Here is a 21,844-nt window from a genome sequence, read left to right as displayed (position 1 = left end):
GATGACATCTTACACCCCTTTCATTCGAATGGGCCTGAAATCCCCAGTGCGCACGGCCCGGTGACGGAGCAAGGCTCCCCATCTGGGTGTGCATTTGACATCCTGCGAGGAATCCTGGGGCTTCAGCAGCGACGGCCGAGCTGGAGACCTTGGGTTTGGCTGCACATTCTTTCTGACCTTCCAGGGAGCCCAGTAATTGCTGGATCTGGATGTCACCGTCCTTGTCCAAACTTTGCATTGGATGGATGAAGAAAAAAAGGCCCAGAGAGTTTCTAAGTAACTTACCCAGGGTCGGGGTGCCTGGCTGGCTCTGTTGGTTGAGTGTCTGACTCTTGGTTTGGGCCCAGGTCATGCTCTCGGGTCGTGAGATCGAGCCCCACATCAGGCTCCGCACTCAGCAGGGAGTCTGTCTGCGTGAAGATTCTCTTTCTCCCTCTGCACCTCCCCTCACTTCCTCTCTCTCTATTTTTCTCTCTAACACATCTTTAAAAAGCCAGTAACTTATCCAGGGTCACGTATCTGGTCTACACAGGGCTGGAAACATACCCATGTACCCACACAGGGATGCCTCGGGGTCTGCCTGGCCCGTGTCACGTCCTTGGACATTCGTGCGTCTGTCCATCATCCCATCACGGAGCGGCGCAGAGCTGCTCTGCCATGCCTTTCCCAGGAACTATTTATTCCTCCGTTGATGATTTTGCTTTACTTCCTTCTGCTGTGCGTGTTGTCGGAATGTCTAGAAAAATCTGACAGCTGGCATTCCATTTAGGGACAACATTTGGGGGACGTGTCTTGAAAGGGCTCACACAGTCTTGCTGCACTTCTCCCCAACTTCCAAATATAATGTGATTTCTCCGGCGACGAAACGAAGAATGAGTAATGATGGCGTGCTGTTCTGCAAGGAGTCTGCACCGCCCACATCTGGCCGAAGGACCCAGAGGAACCCATGAAGAGGCCAGGGCAGGGCTGTGTCAGAGAGCCCCAGGTTCAAGTCCTTTCCTGTGATTTGACTTTGGACAAAGGACACCACTCGGCCGAGTCTCACTTTCCCCATCTCTACCAGTTGGGCTGCAGAACTACACGCTCAGCTCAGCTGCCCAGGTTAACAATTTCCAGCGCCTGGCCGGCAGGACGGGCAGGCCCTCCTGTCCCTTGACCTCCTGGACTGTATCCTGTGAGTTAATCAGTAAACATACAGGCAAGTCCACCTTCACATACGGTATCATTTGTTACGGGAACCCTGCGCACGGATCCGGTGACGGGCAGGTAGCGGATTCAACCACGAGACCACTCAGTTGCACATGCGCAGCAACCGGAACCAAATAACAAAACAGGAATTTGCCTCTCAGTGTCCCTGAGCTTCTCCAAATGCAAAGTGTCTGGTGATCGAGCCTAAGGGGCGAAACGGAAGCACAACGGCTTGAAACTCTTAGGTAGCCTGGGAGGTGGGTGTGCACTGTGGGAGTCCCAGACTCTTGTATCTAATGCACTTTGGTGGTCGCCAACCTGTTTATTTTTCCAAATGGTTAGAACACAAATTGGGAACACAGACACCTTGGAACGCTGAGCATAATTTGTGTGAAAAAGAGAATTCAGACAGATCGCAGGGAATGGGAGTGCCTGAGAGTCATGCCAGGTATGCTCACGGGATCGGGGCCATACTGGCTGCGGGCTACGGGCCGTGCTGGAGAGGCCCTGACTCCCGGGTGCTTCCGTGACCTCGTGGGTGCTCCCAGAGCACCGAACACAGTGGATAACAGCCGGTCAGCTTCCTGACCCAATCCGGGTAACGTCTCATCCAGAAGCCAGGTGTGTGAAGAGAGGAAAAGTGCCCCTTGGAGCCCTCAAATTGGATTCTTCTGGTCTCTTCCCTGCCTTAATGAGGTTTTCTGTAGGTGCCTTCCACACGCGGCATGAACCCCCATCTCAGAGTCTCTGGGAGAACCCGGAAAGCTTCCTTCTGTGGAGCCTGGAGTCTCATCCTGTTGTCTCCTGTCCTTTCCCGGAAGAAGATGGAAAGATTCCTTCTTGCTGATGATCACGGAGCTCTGTCTTCCATAAAGACAAAGCAGACCAGAACGTGTGAGGAGCTGGGGTGTGTGTGTGTGTGTGTGTGCGCACGCGCGTGCCTGCTCATTCATTTATCTGTGGTCTGTGTTGGCCTAAAACTCAAACAAGTGAAGACAACAACATCAAGTCAAAAAGAAAACGAAAAGGAGAAAAAGAAACACAGAAACCTCTCCCATCATGGGGCCGCAACCCCCTGGGCTCCTGGACCATTTCTCCTTTACGTTTCCATTCATAGGGAAGGAAATTTGCGTCCTGACTCAGTGGACAGAAACGGAACCTCGGTACAAGTCTCAGACCTGGGATCTATAAAAGCGAAAGCAGTCGTGATGTAAAATGATGCTGCTGGCACGTGGAAGGTCTCCTGCCCTTGTCTCATTGGCTCTGTCACACGGATTGTGCAAATCTTGGGGTCTTGACCCTAACCTTGCTGTGCTCCGAGCTCTTTGATGTGACCTTCTTTAAATTCCCCTGTGCCACACAGCATCTGCTTTTTTTTTTTTTTAAAGATTTTATTTATTCATTTGACACACAGAGATCACAAGTAGGCAGAGAGGCAGGCAGAGAGAGGGGGAAGCAGGCTCCCCACTGAGCAGAGAGCCTGATGCGGGGCTCGATCCCAGGACCCTGAGACCATGACCTGAGCTGAAGGCAGAGGCTTAACCCACTCAGCCACCCAGGCGCCCCCAACACAACATCAGTTTCACTGACCACCTCCTTCCTTGCTCAGAGACGGATGTGCCCTTTCATCTTTTTAAGGCAAAGACCTACACTTTTAGGTTTTTCTTTCTGAAGGATTCCTTCCTCTGACACAAAGGAGGGCCAGACTCCCAGTCCCCACGGATCTGCCAGCGGCCGTCCGGCTGACTCGCATGGGTATACACTTGCTGCAGCAAAGTTTTAGCAAGAGCAAGAGAGAAGTGCTCCCTGGGTGGGAAGGGAGGAGGTCAAGGCCAGCCATGGGGCCTCAAATGGACTCTTCTAGTCCTAGGGCACTGGTGGGGGGGGGAACCTCAGTGCCTATGTGGCATCTCCTGGACAACTCTGCCCATAAGTACAATCAAGGAAGCCCCTTCTTGAACAAGGAGCGGGCTGTGGGCATTAAATAAATCCACCAGTGACTCTGATCCTACCCAAGACTGGAAAAAACCTGACCACAAAGCAATGAGCTTGCATTTGGGGCCAAACACAGTAATATTTAAAATACAAAACACACACAGAAAACAACTGTCTGATGTGAACACAAGCAAAGTGGATTATGTAACCAAGGTTGCACAGGTCATTCCAAAAAGCAATGTTATAAAACAATGTTTCTTTTACTAAATAAGACCGAAAAGTTTAAAGCATTTAGTGCAGTGACCGGAACTTATCTGTTACCACCCCCCCGCCCCCGGCCCCCGGGTTTCCGAAATGGTGGCTGTTGTCAGTGCTCTGCGTCCGCATCAGTTAAAGCAGACGCGGTGAGACCTCGATTCGGAAAACCCCTCTCAGTCCCTTCCTTTACTAACGTGTGAGCGCTTGGACAATGAAAAGACACTGCTTACAGTTCAGGTTGCCCGTGCACGGTCTGACCTTTCCCAAATTACTAAGACTTGTGGCATTTCTCTGAACAAAACAGTGATCCGCAAATGAAGGCGCTTATGGAAAACGAAATGCCCAGAAATACGCTTCCCACCACCTCAGGAGTGTTTGCTGGAGCCCCTGGCGCCTCCATTATTTGAACCGGGAAAAACTAGATGGGACCAGGGGAGGCCAGTGAAAACTTAGCCCAACTTTCCTCCCATCTCTGCCTCCCTCCCCCCACTCACGCTCCCAGTCATCACCACCCCCAAATCCTGCAGCAAATGGCCTTGACTATGACCGTCCAGCTCTCCCATGGCTCCCACTCCAGATACGGCCACTGATGCTACAGCCCAGGGGTCGTGCACGCCAAGACCAAGGCAGCCTCTGTACCACCACCTTTGCTATTCACAGCAGTTTTGAAAAACTTAAATTTGAATGTCTTCAGAAGGGGCGTTGTTCTCAGGTTGATGCCCCTTCCCACCCACCATGCCCTGTTTCCCAGGCTTGAGTTAATTTTATCCCGTCCTCCTGTTTCCTCTTGTCACAGCCTTTAATCCTGCACACGAAGCCGCCCAGACAGGACCTGGGGGAGTGCAGGGCTGAATGAGCCACTGTGGCCACCTGGACCAACCCCGCCCCGAGCAGACTCCCTGCCACAGTGCTCAGCCGCTGGACCACGGCAGCTCCAAGACTGGACAGCCCAGTGCTATTCTGGTGGCCACGTGACCACTTACCCACTGTGTACACTGAGTTTTTTAAGCGTTCAGAAAAAAGAACAGAAAATAACAGTTTGACCTCTTTAAGGAAACTCAGCACCCACACGTGGAAGATGGCCGGTCGCCGGATACCGTGTTTTAATACAATGCCAAAAAATTCTTTTTCGATGTGTCAGCATTGTTGCGGCAGTTCTGGTTTTCAAAGTTGGAAAGAGGGATTGGATTCTTAAGCTTCCCTGGAACTTTCTACTAATTAGGGGATCGGGTGAGTGGGTTTTTTCTTACGTTTTCTTTCCTGAGCCCCTCACAACAGCCTCTCATGGGTCTCTATTTTGGCCCCAGGACAACCTTATTTCTTCGAAAACCCCGTGGTTAAGTTCACAGAGTCATTTCACGGACAAGATCTTCCTGAGCCGCACCTTCGGGCAGCAGAGCAGAGGTCAGCTGTTCCTCAGGGTCCTGAGAAGTGGGGGTAATTATCCGGATGCTTCTAGACAAGGACGGGCCCTCAGAGAAGGCAGCCCTGGCGGCCAGCGTCACCCACTGAGCCACCGGCCTCCATCCAAGTCGCCGCCAGCCTGGCAGGCGTGGTGGTCGTCCAGCAGACGACCGCGGAGCGACCACAAAGCTGAACATTCAATCCCAGACCTCAGAGGACCCCGGGAGGGATGACACAGTCGCTAGTGACAGGGTCACTAGAGGTCCTGCAAAAATGCAGGGTTTGGGGAGAAAAAAAACCAGAAAGTAAATGACCTGTGGCGTCTGCGCAGCAAGAACCCCGTAGCCTCGGTCCTGAGTTCTCGACCGAGGCACGGCGGCCCGACGGCGAGCACGTTCCGTCCGCGGCGACGCGGCGGTGTCTGCCGCGCCCGGCCCCGGAGGAAGCCGACGCAGGGCACCTACCTCCCTCGAACTCCGCCTGGCAGCTCTCCGACGTCTCCTGCAGGCTCTCCTCCTCGTTGGTGATGATGTTCTCGATGTCCTTCATGGTCAGGTGGTCCCGGAAGGCGTGGTAGAGGATGAGCTTCAGCTCCTCCAGCGTTACCCTCTGCATGTCGAACTGCGGGGACAGACAGGGGTGAGACGGTCTCGAGAGGCAGCTCGGGGCACGGCCGTGGCCTGAACGGCCCAGAGCTCCTCTCCCGGCGCTTCTCCCAGCCTTGCCGGGTAGCCGATGAGCAGTTTCTCCGGCACGTGCAGCTCTGAGCACACGCGGGAACTTGGCAGGGGACCCCGCGGGGACGCAGCAGGGGCGGCACCCGCCGCAGCGGGGAGTCCTGGAGAAGATGCCACCGGCTCCTTTGGCCTCCCACTCACACAGCATCTGCTGTCCCCCCCCACACCCAGCGCACCTCACGTGCTCTGGGGTTGTGGCACACGTCAGACAATGCCCGTGTCTCTAACGATGACAGACTCCCAAGAAGACAGCCATTCCCGTCCTGCTCTCCATATACGTATCTTGTCCGGGCCACCTGGGCGGCTCAGTCGCTTACGTGTCTGGCTCTGGGTTTCCGCTCAGGTTATGATCTCAGGGTCGTGGGATCCAGCCCCCCTTTTGGTACACGGTCAGCTTCTCTCTCTCCCTCTGCCCCCCCCAAATAAATAGATAAATCTCAAGAAAAAGTACATACTTTGTTCTAACAAGATAAAATGCAAGTTCAAAGCCATGTTTATGAGGAAGAGAAGCGAAGGGCCAGTGTAGCTTCCCCTGTCCTGAGGAGAGGATTATACTCTCTCCCTCCATTTCTATCGGGTTTGGTCCTATCGCTCTCTTGGCCGATGGAATGTGAGAAGTCACAGATGCCACATCCAGGGAAAAGCTTTAAGAGCCATTATGTGGTTCGACCAGATGCTGCCTGCCCTCTGCTGTGAGGACAGCATGTCCCACGTGGGGGCTGGTCCTTCCACCTAGGCCCCGGAACAAGGGTCAAGGGCAAGAGACCTGCAGACACCCCACGCAGGGAGGGCGAGGGGGGAAGGACAGCCTCCGTCACGGTCCGCCACAAAGACTCAGGGCTTGTTTGCTATGAAGCCAACAATACAAAAACTAATGCACGGAAGTGGGAGGCTACCCCACGAACTGTCTAAAATATCATATTCCAGCGCCAAGTGGTGGGAAATGAGAAAAACGTTACTGGAGGCTGGAAAGATAAAGACCCATGTACATCACGCAGAAACTCAGCATTCAGTAAGTCATCGCCTGTGAGGGCTGGAAGGACAGATGTGTGTGAAGGCAGTTTGTGGCTTTAGGTAAGAAGTTTGGGGAACAGCAGCAGTTGCAACTGGTTTCCTCTGACGGGTGCCTCAAGACAAAGTGAGCTCAGCGCGAAAGAAATTGTACAGAGAAAGACGAGGATTGTATGATTTCACTTATCTATGGAATCTGAAACCAACCAACCCACCCAAAACCCCTGAACTCACAGATACAGAGAACCGACTGCTGGGCTCCAGGTTTGGGGGTGGACGGCGGGTGACATGGGTGAAGGGGATCCGAGGTACACACGTCCAGCTATAAAATAAGTGAGTTCTGGGGATCTAGTGTACAGCATGGTAACTACAGTTAAGAACACGGTATTGCATATTTGAAACCAGAAGTACAGGTCGTAAAAGTTCTCGTTACAAGAATGTGTGGGGATGGATGTTAATTTATTGTGATGATCTTTTTGCAATATATATAAATATTGAATCATACACAGGAAGCTAACATAATGTTATATGTGAATTGTATCTCATTTTCTTTTAGAAAACAATTAGGGGGAAAAAAAGAGATGAATTCAGGAAAGAATTGGTTGGTTTGCAAGCCAGGAATAGAGAAACCCAGAAATTCCTGGTCTTACAGAACAGAAAGAAGCAATTGTTTCTCACTTTCAACTAGGAAGAGATAAAACTGAGATATGCTATAAATAACAAAATAAACGTAAGTGTTCCTTATTAAAACCCCAGAATGTGTGAAGTGACTCTCCGAAGAAGCCGGTTATTAAGTTTAGAGAGAATTGTGGATGTTAGAGAATACTAGCGAAAATAATTGTGGATGTGGCTATCAGCAGAAGACAATTGAAATCAAAGAGATTTTAAAAAATGACTAAGTTTTTGAAACAGCGATCCCGGGCAGGAGCCAACAGCTGGGGTTAGAAGACTCTATGACTGCTCAAAACCCAAGGTGATCTTCGGGCTCCCAACCTTTTATGGGAACGAGCACTTAGGAGAACAAGCTCTCGAGGATCCAGGCAAGCCCTGGCATCCACTGCCCTCATCAGACGCGCACTAGCAGAGCGGCGCAAAGGATGGATGTCCTGGGTGCTGACGCTGGGAACGGGGCTTGAAATCATACAGTGAACGCAAGAGCGGCTTCCAGGGAGCGGAACTAGGGTCCAACCAAGGAACGGTGCTCACCCCAAGGTCTGTTCAGTAGGAGTGTAGAATTTGTTCTAAAATTTTGAATGCTGTGTGTCTGCCATCTTTTTTTCTCTTTCCTTCTAGAAGGGATTGGTTGGGGGTTAGCCTGAGTCTGTTCTGCCCTTATATGTCGAGTGTGGCAGTGGTGGATTATGCATTCATTCATTCATTCATTTGCAAAGTCTCCAGATCAGGAGGAGCCACACCCAGATTTAACGTACGTCATGAGATTCTAGGTCTTGAGGCTCGGGTCTTACATGCTGTAATTGGATGGGGTTCTTGGGTGTTTCCCTTGGGGAGGGAGGAGTATATTTTGTGGCTGAAGAGAGGGAAATGAGTATTTCTGAGTAGAAGTGTGGGCTGTAATAGGTTTCATTATTTCCACTTCTTTCTTTCCCCAACATGCGAGGGTTCTGTATTTCCCGGCCTACTGATGGAAGGCTTTGGCCGGTTAAATGCTGGTGAAAGTCACATATGAAAATGATGGATGTCTGGAGCCAAGTCTCAGAGCCATCTTGTGTTCTGCCATTTTTTTTTCCTTCTGTCACAAAACCACTCACACCAAGTACGGGCTGCTCCTTCATTCTGGCTCCTGGAAAAAATACAACATGGGGCCAACTCACAAAGGGCATGTGATTTAAGAGAAGCCCTCACGCTGGCCATGAAGACTCTGGGATTTCTGCAGCGTAACTCAGCCAAGAGTGAACACAGAAGAATATTTTAAGTTAGTCTGGATCGCAGTGAGAGGAAGTTCTAGACATTTTTCTCTCCCTGCTTTCTTTGTGAGCAATCCTTACCTTGCTTTAAAAATGCCCTTATTCTAACAAATGAAACGAGGTCACTGTAATTTGCTGGAAATCTAAATGACTCCAGTTCAAAGCCATTTACAGAAGAAAGAACCAGTGAAGTAGGTGTGTGAAGTGGATTTGTCTTCTGCATCACAGTTTACTGGCCGTAGGGTGAATTATGAGACACACGTAGGGCCGACCTGCCGTCTTTTTTGTCTTACTGTCCCTCAGATTTGATTGGGGGGGGGGGCATGTGGTTTTAAGCCCAGGCGCTGTAAGAAGCCTGGGAAAGGGCCAGGTGAGGGTGATGGATGTCCCAGACGAGACAATTTGGACGCGCTCCCGCCCAGCGTGCCCCAGTCAGAGACAAAGAGGGACAAAATCAAGGAGACTCTGGGAATATGAGTAAGTATTTCCTGGAAGACCAGCTGAAGGGACCTAACCAGCTGAGAATTTGCTGAAAATCAGAAATTAGGTGAAAAGAATCAGCCAGGGTCTGGCAAAGTGAAGACAAGACACAGAGCCTAGAAATCTCTATTTTCCTTCGATTCAGCCATCTGGGTCATCGTTTAATAACAGGATACTAACATTTAAACAAAATTAATTAAGTAGGATTCCAAGTTTTCAATGTTGTCGGAATAGATCTCTCTTGCCAATTTGAAAGACATCACACTGTCAAACACCGTAGACTAAATGCCAACAAGTATTCCTTCCATCATCACTCCTGTAGCTTCTTAATTTTTCTCGGGTCTGTTTTGGAATTACGCATTTTCTTTCAGAAAACCAGCCAGAAGATTAGCACGTAACCATGCACGTTTGCATCCCAGTTTTAAATTTCTCTCCGTACTTCCGATACCCCATTTTGTATCGATGATCCTGCTTGTATCCTCTGGGTTTGGGTTTCTATTTTCTTCTGCTGGTGCTGGATCATGGTTAAAGAGCGCAGCGTGTACAACTGCTCGTTCCCGGGAGCAGAAGTTTTCCATTTATGGTATCTCTGCAGGGCCAACTGCACGAACATCTCCACCCTCATTAATCATATCAGGTAGCCTCGCATTTATACTCTCTTCCCTCCTCTAACATCACTTGCTGCTTGATTGGCCAGAGACCACGGGTAACACATCGAAGTCTACGGAGAGTCCTGTCGCTCTCAAGTGAGGCAGCTCCGTAGTGCGAAAGGTTGATTTCTGAACTCAATCAACAGTCATTGAGGCGGACCCCACGCCAGACCCTAACGGAGATGCAAAGGTGCGCAAGACATGCATCTCGCTCTCCAAAGACAAGCCAAGGAGTGGTTTTAATCCAGTGTGTTACGAGCCACGACAGGGGACGCACGGGGTGGCTTGGAAACCCCCTGTGAAGGCAGCAGGTGCTGGGGGCTTCCTGCGGGAGGCGCCCGCCGAGACCGAGAGGAGAAGGGTCTGTCCGGTGAGTGGGGAGGGAGGGGAGAAGGATGCAGCGGCCACAACTCGTGACTACCCCAGGCCCAGGGTGTGAAAGCTGACACGTTCCACGAACGGTTCTGCGTCACACTCTTCTGAGGACTGGGAGCAATGGAAGCAGCGGGGTGAGGGGAGGGTATCGGTCCGTACAAGTATTCAGTTCGGTGACACCAAGTACATCCACGCTTCATGTAACCGGCACCACCATCCATCTCCAGAACTGTCTGTTCTTCCTAAACTGAAACTCCACGGACACTCAACACTAACTCCCCCGGCCTCTCTCTGCTTGCCCAGCCCCTGGCAGCCTCTTCCTGTAGACGGTCTACTTCCTGTACAGTCTGGCATCAATCTGACACCTCATATGTGGCATGACCCAGTGTCTACTCTTGTGACTGCCTGATTTCACTTGGGTTCATCCCTGTGGCCTCCGCCTTGTGGCTACTGTGAGTAACACTGCTTCGAACGCTCTGAATGCTGGGTCAGATGGTAATTCTAGGTTTAATGGCTGGAGGGATGGAGCTTTGTCTTATCTTTTAGGTAGCATGGGGTGCCCCCAAAAGATTTTCACTGGAGAAATGGCTTGAGTTTGAACTTGAGAAAAAGTATCCTTGGTGTATAAGGGGCAAGATGACCCGAGACGAGGGTAATGAAGCAACTGGTTTAGGAACCGTGGTGGTGTTGACCTAACATTCTAGGTCCAAGAGGAAGCCACTGAGGTCCCATGTTAGCAAACCAGAACTTAGATAAATGTTGCATCCTTGTAAATGTTCCTCTTGAGAAGTGCTGAGACCAGTGCTGGGCCTTCTCACCCCAAGCAGGGCTGACTGTGTGTATCCCCAACCCGGCAGATAGTTTCAGTTTTTCTCTTCCTTGTTCCTTATGCATTATCCTACCAAAGCTTCCTGTCTTCTGCCCCATTTTGCATTCTCTGAATGCAAACTGCCTGCTTCATGAAGTGTGAAAGTTTGTGTTCGTCACCTAAATTGTCTTCTTCAATCATTTTTGACCAGTGGGCTATGGTGCCAGAGACTGAAGAACCACGTAAGGGAGCCACGTAAGAGCGCGATCGGCAAGACTTAATGAGCCGTTGGGTGCGGACCGTGAAGGAGAACGAGCCAATCAGGATGACACCCGCGTGGCATCAGCTGGCTGGGAACAGAGAGAGGACAGGCCAGAGAGAAAGGTGACCGGAAGAATTCTGGTTGTGTGCACATCAGGAGCCTCCTGAGGGACAGCCCAACAGAACAGCCCGGGGAAGGTCTGGATGCGGGCCAACGATATGGCTTTGGAAGTCCTCTGCATACAAATGATAATCAAAGTCATCAGGTGATGATCAAAGTCATCAGAAAGGAAGAGGGTATGGAGTATGAAAAGCCCAGGAGAGGCCCTGGGAGGACATCAAGATAAACAGGTTGCAGCCTCCATTAGAGAATGGGTGTAAGTTGAACTGTGATTTATAGTAAATGCACATTCTGGTCTTCCATTTATCGTTCCCAGTTCCTGGCTCACAGCCCCCCAGACTCCTGGAATGGATAAGGGCAATGGGAGCGTCTTTGTTACATATTTGATCTCTTGTTCTCAGTTCCTGCAATCACTTCTGGGCCACAAATGGGTGTCTTGTTATTCCCACGCCCCTCTCAACCCTTATGGAGTTTATGCTGTGGACGTGACCTTTGGAAGTCCCTGCCAGATGGAGAGCGGGTCACCAGGGGACCCAATCATGGACAGAGGGCTGTAACTTTCAGTCCCAGCCCCTGATTTCCAGGGAGGAGAGAGGGCTGGAGGGCGACTCCATCAGGAACGGCCAGGATTGCCGTCAGCTGTGCCTACGATTTAGTGAGCTTCTAGGTTAGCAAGCTAGGACCCTTCCATGCGCCCAGACTCCCAGAGGATGGAAGCTCCTTTGCCATCTCGCCCCATGTGTCTCTTCATCTGGCCATTCATTTGTGTCCATTAGTAGCCTCTGCAGTAAACCAGCGATCTAGTGATTAAACTGGTTTCTTGAGTCGTGTGAGCCACTCCAGCGAATTAACGGAAGCCGACGGAGGGCGTCCCGGGAACCTCTGACTCCCAGGCAGCCGGTCAGTGGGGGTGACGGTCTGCTTTGCAGTTGCCAGCTGCAGCCTTGTGGGTCGAGCCCTCAACCTCTGGAATGGTATCATCTCCAGGGAGATCAGGTCAGAAACGCGCTGAACTGTAGGACACCCAGCTGATGCTGGAGAACCGCTTGGTAGCGTGGGGGGAAAACCCGCTCATGGGAACTGGGTACAGGGCTGTAGTATACCTTTTATCGATATACACGGTCATTAAAAAAAATATTCAGGGGCGCCTGGGTGGCTCAGTGGGTTAAGCCGCTGCCTTCGGCTCAGGTCATGATCTCGGGGTCCTGGGATCGAGTCCCGCATCGGGCTCTCTGCTCAGCAGGGAGGCTGCTTCTCTCTCTCTCTCTGCCTGCCTCTCTGCCTACTTGTGATCTCTGTCTGTCAAATACATAAATAAAATCTTTAAAAAAAAATATTCAAGCGCCAAAAAGAGACCAGCAAAAAACCCAGTCTCTTCAGTAGAGTGGTTACTGGGGGGGGGGAGGCAAACTGGGTGAAGGGGAGTAAAGGGTACAATTATGATGAGCACCAGGTTATATACAGAATTTCTGAATCACGATACTGTACACCTGGAACTATATATAACACCATGTGTTAATTATGCTGGAATTCAAAATAAATAAAAATTCAAAGACAAACAAAAAAACCTAGGAGCCTGAAGTTTTAATATATATCAAATTATTTTCCAGATCACCTGTGCTGTCAAATAATACTAAATTTATCAGGCATATATAGAATCCAAAGTAATTTTTTAAAAAATTTAAGTGCCTTCTCTTTGAAAATAAATCTGTTTTTACATCAAGATGGCTATGCTTTTCTTTTTGAGTGGATTTTCTGCTAAATTTTTATCTCCCTTTTGGTTCTTAAATTTATTGTGTTAAATACATGTCTCTTTGTTTTATTGTTGAATATTTTTAGAGAAGGAAGGGGAGGGGCAGAGGGAGAGGGCAGGAGAGACCCTTAGGCAGGCGCCACGCCCAGCATGGAGCCCTGTGGGGGGCTTGATCCCAGGACCCTGAGACCATGACCTGAGCTGAAATCAAGAGTTGGACGCTTCACCAATGGAGCCACCCAGGTGCTCCAAATACTTGTCTCTTTAAAAAGGCATGTGTCTTATAAAGAGAATGTCTCTTGTCTCTTATAAAGAGAATAAAGTTGAATTTAAAAAAAAATCTAGCTGGAGATTATTTGCCTTCCAACGGTGTAGGCTAATTATATTTTTATATGCCATAAACATGTTTGGCTGTACTTTTTAAATTTCATCCTCTGCTTTCTGGACTTATCCTTCTCTATGGTTGCTTTGCCTTTTGTCTTTTGCAAAAAATAAAAAATAAAACCCCAAACCTACAGCTGTCCTAGTTTTGATTATACTGGCAGATATCTTTCCATTTATCAAGTGCATTCCTTAAGCCATAATTCCTTATATTATTAAATTCAAAACACTTAAATTGCATTTTCTCATCTTTCCTTGCAAATGATAAGAAAGTTTATAGTACCTTTATTTCCAACCTCTTATCCAACACGTTATAGTCTTGGTAAGTTTAATTGGAGATTTATTATGACGCGTTTCCTACCATGTGCACTTTTCCTAGAATAGTATTTGGCTTCTGCATTTAATTTTACAACAGAATTTATAACAGCTAACTGACACTTCACTGTATTAAATTGATTTCAGTGCTCATTTCCCTTTCTCTGTGACTGTCCCAACCCTGATTTTCATCCAAATATCTGCTAAGAGAACTTTTAAAAATAGTTTGATAATGAAGCGTTTGTGAACACTACATTTTCTGAGTTCTTACAATCTGATAATACTTTGTTCCCAGCATCTCCTATGACAGAAGACTTAGCTGGGTGTAAAATTCTAGAATCACACAAATCTCCCCCTCAAAGCTCTGTTGAAACTTCTCTGGATCTTCTATGGTTTGATGTGGGAGAGGAGGAAAGAGGTCAGGGGCTGCTCTAAATTTTTAGTTGGATGATCATTTCTTTTCTCTTCTGGACACCAGTAGGAATATCGCATTATCCATGGAATTTTAAAAATGTTTTTCACACTGCGTTAAGTTACGTGTTTTTGCAGTGATCTCAGCTGGAGTTTCATGAGGGGGCTTTTAATTTTTACACCAATGCCATTTTCGGTTTCCAGTTACTTCTGGACAACAGCTTTGATTACTGTCTTGGTCCTGTTCCGTCGAATGGGTCCCCTCCTCTGGAACACACAAGATTCTAAAATCTCTACCCATTGTTTCCATATTTCCCACCTTATCCCTGCTCATTTTCATCTCTTGGTTTTGTATTCCACATCCCCGATTTTTCCCCCCTGTTAATCCTGCTTCTACTTCTCTCCAGTGTAGGTTTTAATCCTGCAAAGTGTTTGATTCCTTCCCCTCATTCCTTTAGTCCATTCCCTTTGTGCCCAGACTGTTACTGTTGCTTTCTAAAAAACATCTAAAATGCTTTGCATTGCTTTTAAAGATTAAAATATTAAAGAACATCAAACAGGCATCTTCTACAATTCTTCCCTGATGCACTTTTCAGAGGCAAGTTCCTCCTCTGCGTCCTTCTCCTTGGACATGCTACGTTGTAAGGAGTCCAGGGTTACGGTTGCTACTGATCCTGTGCGCCTCGACGTGAATGGGGGTTTGCAGGACTTGGAGAAGAGGAGACCGGGGGGCTGTCTTGGCCGTGGGTATCCCCGGGCTCCATCTGCAGTTCCTGGGGTCATTCCTCAGGCGCCACTTTGCAGATAGTAATTCTCTCTTGCTCCGGAAGCTTGGTTCTTCCAAGGTTAAGATCGTTGTACATCCTTCTTTAGCGTGACCCAGAGGTTCTAAAGTGTGTTTCCTGGACCAGGAGCACCAGCAGCACCTGGAAACTGGTCAGAAATGCAATTTCCCCAGCGAACTTCTTAACCCTGGCTCTTCCCCGGGGAGTTCTTTGTCTGTCTGGGGGCCTCTGCCTGTGGCTGGAGGCAGAGGCATGCGCCGTGCCTTACACAGTGTCTACAGTCAGTCCCATCACAGAGCCCGGCTCCGGCCGACGCAGGACAGATGCTTGCTGAATGAAGAAGCCTGAAGCTTCCATTTGTTCCAAGCAGTCTTTCTCACGTGCCTTCCCCACTGCTCAAGGCTCCTAAACCCCAAACCTGACAGAAGACCAGGAAGAGCCCCGGTGTGATGGGACCTCCCATGTTTAGCTTCTCTCTCGGTGCAAGGTGCACAAAACCAAGGAACTGAATGTATTTTCCTGCTGTGGGAGGAACCTCGGGGGTGCTCGAGTCTTCAGTGGATCCCCGAATTCTTGACAAGATGACATACCCGACTGCTGGAAGGACAGAATCCTCTGTTCTCTGCCAGGTGGTCTGCTCTGGAAGGACACTGGAAGGCTGGGTCCCCAGCTTCCCCGACCAGATTTTACGTGGATCCAACTCAACTCATCGCAGAAGGCGTGAGGTTAACTGGATGCACAGTTCCTTCTCTGGAGAGAACGGGCTGGATGATCTCTGGAACACCGCCCGCTCCTGTTCTTTTCTCTTCCCACCTGCAAAAGGCATCGTCGTTCCGAGAGAGAGCTGCGCGGATTAGTGGGGTAAGAGCTCCTCAACCATGGCGGGAATGGGGTACCGTTTGCTGTGGGAGCAACTCCTGTCGTCTGGGACGTCTGGACAGGATCTCGGGCAGCCAGAGTTCTCCCCATGTGACTGAGTGCTCTCATGCGTCTCAGTGCAGTGTAAAAACAGAGCCATTGTCAAGTGTGCGCTGAGCACCAATGCGGCAAGGACACACACGGTCCTTGGAGCTGCAGTTTCCCGCCTGTGCCTTCCCTTCCTTGCTCGGCCCCACGCCATGGACAACACAGCTTTCCTGGTCTAATAAGCAGCCTTCCCCCCAGAAAGGGTGCCTCTTGCCATCAGCCTGTCAATGGTGTCCAGAGGTGAATGACAGGAGGCACCCGTGTAACCTGGGAGACTTCCAGAGTCCTTCTGGGCTCCAAGATTTCCCCACACGGAGACCTGAACAGGGAGACTGGAACGCGAGGCATTGTGCGACCCCTCCCCACTGCGAGCAGAGGCGGACGCGTCCGGATCCTGGACAAGACGAGCAGGCGGGGCCCAGGCATGGGAGGCGGCTGGAGGGCCTCAGAAGCAGCAGCGGGTACCAGGCTGCGAGGGATCCGTCAACCGCACACTTGCCGCGGTGGGGCCCGGGGCCAGCGAGGAGGGGTGTGCCGTGTTCTCTAGTCCTACAGAAGCTAGGACGGGGCTGGGTCCTCACGCGAGGCTGCAGACACGCCCCGGAACGCAGTGGTGACGCAGAAAGAAGGGGAGGAAAGAAACAGAAAGAAACGCAGGAAAAGAGGAAGCCCCAGCATCACAACGGAACGGAGATGGAGTACCCATTTACTGCCACATTCTAGAAGGAAGTTTCCACCAATTGCCAGACCTACGGAGCAGCCACGTGGCTCAGAGTCGACGGCTGACACGGAGAAAACTCTGCTGCGGGACAGACTCCCCCGTCCGAATGCCAGCGAGCGGCTTGGGGTCGGTGCCCACTGGCAGATCCCCCGGCTGCAAATCGGAGACAAAACATCCCGTAAGACCGGACTCTTTGGCGGTCCAGCGCCTCGTTTCCAGTCTGACTGTCTGGGGGCAGGTAGCCGGAGAGGTTAGATGGAGGGTGAGCTTCCTCCGTGACAGGTGCATGACACACTCGGCCTCCCCAGAGCCTCCCGTGGGAACTGCCCGGAGGAAGGCCAGGCCACCTCATGCCCGTGGCACAGATGAAGATGCCGGAGCCCAGAGAGGTTCAGTAACGCAGCCGGAGATGAGGAGCAGGGGAGTGAGACTGATGATTTCCGACGGAGCACATGCCTTCTGCTCCCCTCTGCTGCTTTAAGCTGAACTTGGATTTGGGGTGTCTACCTCGCTCTCCCCGGTGCGGTTGTTAAAACGTGCCAGCCAGACTCCCCTGTGACGGGGGACAGGGGAAGGTCAGCTTCAGACTCTGTGGCTCAGATATCTATGTTCTCTGTAGGCTTCCCCTTACTTATTCAACAATATATGTCGGGAACCCAGTGAGCAGTATGCATTATTCTAGACATGGGGGATACGTCAGGGAGTGGGGGAGAGAAAATTCCTTGTCCTCAAGGAGAACTGTTGGGACAGAACTGTTGGGACAGAAAGAAAGAAGTGACCGGAATGTCAGATGGTGAGGTGTGTCGTGGGTCCAGGGAAGCCAGGAGGAGGCTAGGGAGTTCTTGGTGGGGGCGGGTGGTGGTGGTGGTGATTCACTTTTAAATGAGGGCATCAGGGGGGTCCCTGTGGGATGGTGCCATTTGGGCAGAGACATAAAGGGGTTGAGGGTGGGTGGTACGGCTCTCTGTGCAGAGCACAGTCCAGGTACAGGGAAGGGCAAGTGCCAAGGCCCTGAGGCAGGCACATGCTTGGGGTTTGGGCTGGAGGGGCTAGAGGGCAGGGAGCGAGGGCACACTTTTCTGTAAACAATACGGCTCATGGCAAGAATCAGGAAAACATTTCTCTTTTTAAAATGGACATAATCGCTGCTCCGCAGCGTCTTCCCTAGGGTAAAACGAAAGGTATGGTATCAGAGTGCGGGTCAGAGGAGAGGACATCAATAGCTCTTTGCTCCCACTCTCGACTGCCACAGTGATCGGAGCCTTAGACTGAATAATAATTCACTCCTCTCAGTACCTTTCCACCAGCGTGATCTGTCCCACTGGAGGGAGGACCTGGGAGGACTCCAGAGCACAGAGCTTTGTGGCCCTCCTAGAAGTAGGTTTTGTGGGAGGCTGAATCGCAGCCCCAAAGAGATCTACATCCTGACCCCAGGACATGCAAATCAGTTCCTTTGCTGATGTGACCAAGTTAAGGACCCTGAGATGGGGAGGTTATCCTGGACTCTCTGTGGGGCCCGAAATGTAATCACAAGGGTCCTTAGAAGATGGAGACCGAGGGAGGCTGGACACAGGAGGACGGTTGAGGAGATACAATGAAAGAGCAATGCCTTAGAGATGCAGGAAGGGAGACACCGGAAGACAGGCCGTCATGGGAAGCCACAAAAGACAATGAAACAATGACCCCCCTCGCCCAGAGCTGCCAGCAAGAGCTCAGCCCTGTGGACACCCTGATGTTAGCCCAGCGACACCGGTTTCGGACCGCTCATCTCCAGGACGCTCAGAGAACACGTTTACGTTGCTTTAAGCCACAGAGTTTGTGGTGATTTGTTATGGGAGCAACAAAGAGGTTTGTGTTTGGGTTTGGCTGGTCAAATGAAGGTGTTTTGCTAAGAGCTCCCCCAGGTCTGGGAAGAACCTGTCTCGCCTTCGGGAGTTCGGACACGGGGGTGCTATGATTTGTCAAAGGGGGGGGGCGCTTACTGGACCGTCCAGTTTGGGGGCTGAGGGTAGAGCGTGATGGTTCCTGGGAGAGCCCGGCAGAGGCCCACAGGCTCCCACTAGACGCCAGCCCCGGGAGGTGTGTGACATCTATGGTATCTGAGGGTGATCCCGTGGGAGAATCGGAGACAAGCAGAGGAGTCCGGAGAAAGAGGTCTGATCCTCACAGCAACTCTTGAGAATAAAACACATACGCAATTCCCCTTTGCACACCCGAAGGGATGTGGTGAGGATCCAAGGGGTCCGCGGCATTAAAGTGAAGTAGTTTATGACGCATGTGAATGAAGGTGAAGACGTCATGAAAACCCAGTGTGAGTGTGTGTGTGTGTCTGTGACAGCATATGTGTGCGTGTGTGCGTGTGAGGCCCCAGTAGGACTTCTGAGAAAAGTCCCATGACCTTAGTTTCCACCCAGACACTGTCATGTAGTGGCTGTGTGACCCGGCCAAAGTGTCTAAACTCCTCTGTTCCTCAGTGCTCTGTTCCCCTGCGACATACACGGTGGTACTTCTATCCTGGGATGTTCTGCGGACACAACTCCTTCTAGTCTAAAATGCGCAGCTCCTTGTACGTCACACATTTTGCTGGCCTGCACCCAGGCTGTGCTGTGGCAGGAGAAGGTAATTCGGTCCAATGTCACCTGGTCGGGCACCACACAGGTAAGGCTCAAGTCCGGGGTCTGTTTCTCTGTTTGCCCCCCCTTCACCGCCTACTGTGGCAGTTTCAGAAAATGAGATTAATCAGCTGAGTTCTGCGAATAAATGCAGAAAGAGGTTGATAGAAAAGTCCTACACGCACAGACTCATGGAATGATAATCGAGGGACATATATGTTCACACAAAATCGAGGGATTCCGGCACTCTCCAGCTGAATCTAGCAGGTCACTCACTAGCCTGGAATGTGTTTCTCTCTCCATTTAATAGATAACAATAATACTAATAATAAAATGATCAGAATAGTCACAAGGAGGTAAGAATAACAGTCATCGTAAGAAGCCACCTCCTAGAGATTTGGGGAGTATCAAAGGAGATAAGAATGTTAAATCTTTTTAATGAAAAATGCAAGGTAATACAACCACACGACATCACTGTGGTAGGCCTGTTAATGCGGAGAGACCCAGCGTCATCTCTGTGTTTAGGCCCACGGAATCCATCTCCACTCTGGGCCGGCCCCGAATTCCGTCTGAGAGCAGGGACTGGAGCTCCTCGTGCCTGGAGCACATCTGCTTTTTTTCTCATTTAAAGACCGTCTCTTGGGCTTTTAGGATTCTCTTGACAGCTTCTGTCTGGTATTCAGCAAAGCAAGAGAACGAGATGTCACTGCACCACTCGTCTCATTCTGGAGCGTTCCTTTTGCCACGCCCAGGACCCCAGACAGGTAATTCTTAGTGACTTTCTTCAGATAGGAGGAAAAGCCCTTTCTGACGGGCTGGGAGTAGAGCCGGGCGCAACTGCTCGTAAATGCAGGTAAGGACTGGAGATCTGCTCGTCTGGAGCCACGGATGAGGCTTGGCTGTCCTGTGATCCCGTCTGCACGGACGGGGCCTTTCCGGATACGTGCGCTGATTGTGAAACAAGATCTCAGAAGCCAAGGTGACCTGATGAAAACCCTCCAAGGACTCCCGAGTGCTTTCATCACGGGGTCTAAGCTCTTCAACACAGCTTCTTAAGTCCTTCCGTGATCTGGCTTTGCCGTCATGTCCTGCCCCTTCCCACCCCTACATCTGACTCCTCTGCGTGCTGACCTTCCTGAGCACCAGAGGCTGCTGATTCCGGGACACCGTGCTCTGGCCTGTGTCCTCCTCTGAACCAAACCCTCGCTCAGGCCTCACCGTCTCCAAGATTCTTCCGATAAGCCTTTTGGGTCCCCTGAGGTTGAATGTGCTTCCCCTCCCGTGTGATCCATGTTACCCCACATCCGACTTTATCAGCACATCCACGACGCTGTACGAAAACTGCCTGCTGGCATTTCTGTTCTGTCCAGTAGAACAGAAGATCCCTGAGGCTGGAGATGTAGCCTGTTGGTGGTTTCTTTCCTACAGCGCCTCGCCAAGGCTAGCCCTAGCTCAGTGCTGGCAGAATGGAAGAACGGGCACGTGGTGTCTTAAGAAATGGCTAAGACAGCCAGGGCGTTGAGGAAAGTCCCCATGCGCGAGAAGAAGCGTGGCAAACGGAAATACTCAGAAAACGGGCCGTGACTGCATATGGAAGTTCGAGCAAAAGGATGGCTTGAATGAAATCCAAGGATGGTCACCACAGTCAAAGAAGGGAGAACACGTGATGCACAAGGGATGAAGGAAATGTGACCAGATGCAGGATAAAGAATAAAAAGACCTCCCCAGCGCACACACCGATCAATTCGACAGAACAGAGAACCCACAAATGGACCCACAACTCTATGGCCAACTAATCTTCGACAAAGCAGGAAAGAATGTCCAATGAGAAAAGGACAGTTTCTTCAACAAATGGTGCTGGGAACATGGGACAGCCACAGGCAGAAGAATAAGCCCGGACCATTTCCTTACACCACACACAAAAATAGACTCAAAATGGATAAAATACCTAAATGTGAGACAGGAAACATCAAAATCCTAGGGGAGAACACAGGCAGCAACCTCTTTGACATTGTCCAAAGCGACTTCTTATTAGATATGTCTCCTGAGGCAAGGGAAAGGAAAGCGAAAATGAACTATTGGGACTTCGAGATAAAAAGCTTCTGCACAGCAAAGGAAACAAATAACAAAACTAAAAGGCAACCTTCAGAATGGGGAAAGATATTTGCAAATGGCGTACCTGAAAAGGGTTAGCATCTAAACCCTATAAAGAATGGATCAAACTCAACACCCCAAAAACAAGCCAGTTAAAAAATGGGCAGAAGACATGGATGGACGATTTTCCAAAGAAGACACACAGACGCCCGACAGACACATGAACAAATGCTCCACATCACTCATCATCAGGGAAACACAAATCAAAACCACAATGAGATCCCACCTCATCGGTCAGAATGGCTAAAGTCAGTAACTCAGGAAACATCAGATGTTGGCGAGGATGCGGAGAAAGGGGAACCCGCCCACCTTGCTGGTGGGAGCGTCCGCTGGTGCAGCCACTCTGGAAGACAGCGTGGAGGTCCCTCAAAAAGTCAAAAAAAAAAAAAGCCACTGGGTATTTACTCAAAGGACCAAAAAACACTGATTTGAAGGGATACACGCACCCTGATGCTTACAGCAGCATAGTCAGCAACGGCCGCATTACAGAAAGACTCAAATGTCCGTCAGCTGGTGAACGGAGAAAGCAGGTGTGGTGTGTGTGTGTGTGTGTGTGTGTGTGTGTGTCTGTGTGTGTCTGTGTGTGTCTGTGT

At 50.4% G+C, this 21,844-nt stretch overlaps 1 protein-coding gene across 1 annotated transcript in view; it reads right to left on the bottom strand.

The window, feature by feature from the left end:
- LOC111146171 (calneuron 1) overlaps positions 1 to 21,844 on the bottom strand; it is a 468,609-nt gene that overhangs the window by 7,402 nt on the left and 439,363 nt on the right. The window contains exon 5 of the mRNA XM_022501606.1: positions 5,250 to 5,406. Within this exon, the coding sequence (XP_022357314.1) occupies positions 5,250 to 5,406 (157 nt within the window). The remainder of the gene's footprint in view (positions 1 to 5,249; positions 5,407 to 21,844) is intronic.

The sequence above is a fragment of the Enhydra lutris genome, unplaced genomic scaffold (assembly GCF_002288905.1).
Source record: "Enhydra lutris kenyoni isolate GAN:26980312 unplaced genomic scaffold, ASM228890v2 scaffoldscaffold13, whole genome shotgun sequence".
Taxonomy (NCBI): Eukaryota; Metazoa; Chordata; class Mammalia; order Carnivora; family Mustelidae; genus Enhydra; species Enhydra lutris.
Note: the sequence above shows the minus strand (reverse complement) of the source record. Positions and strands in the feature narration are given on the sequence as shown.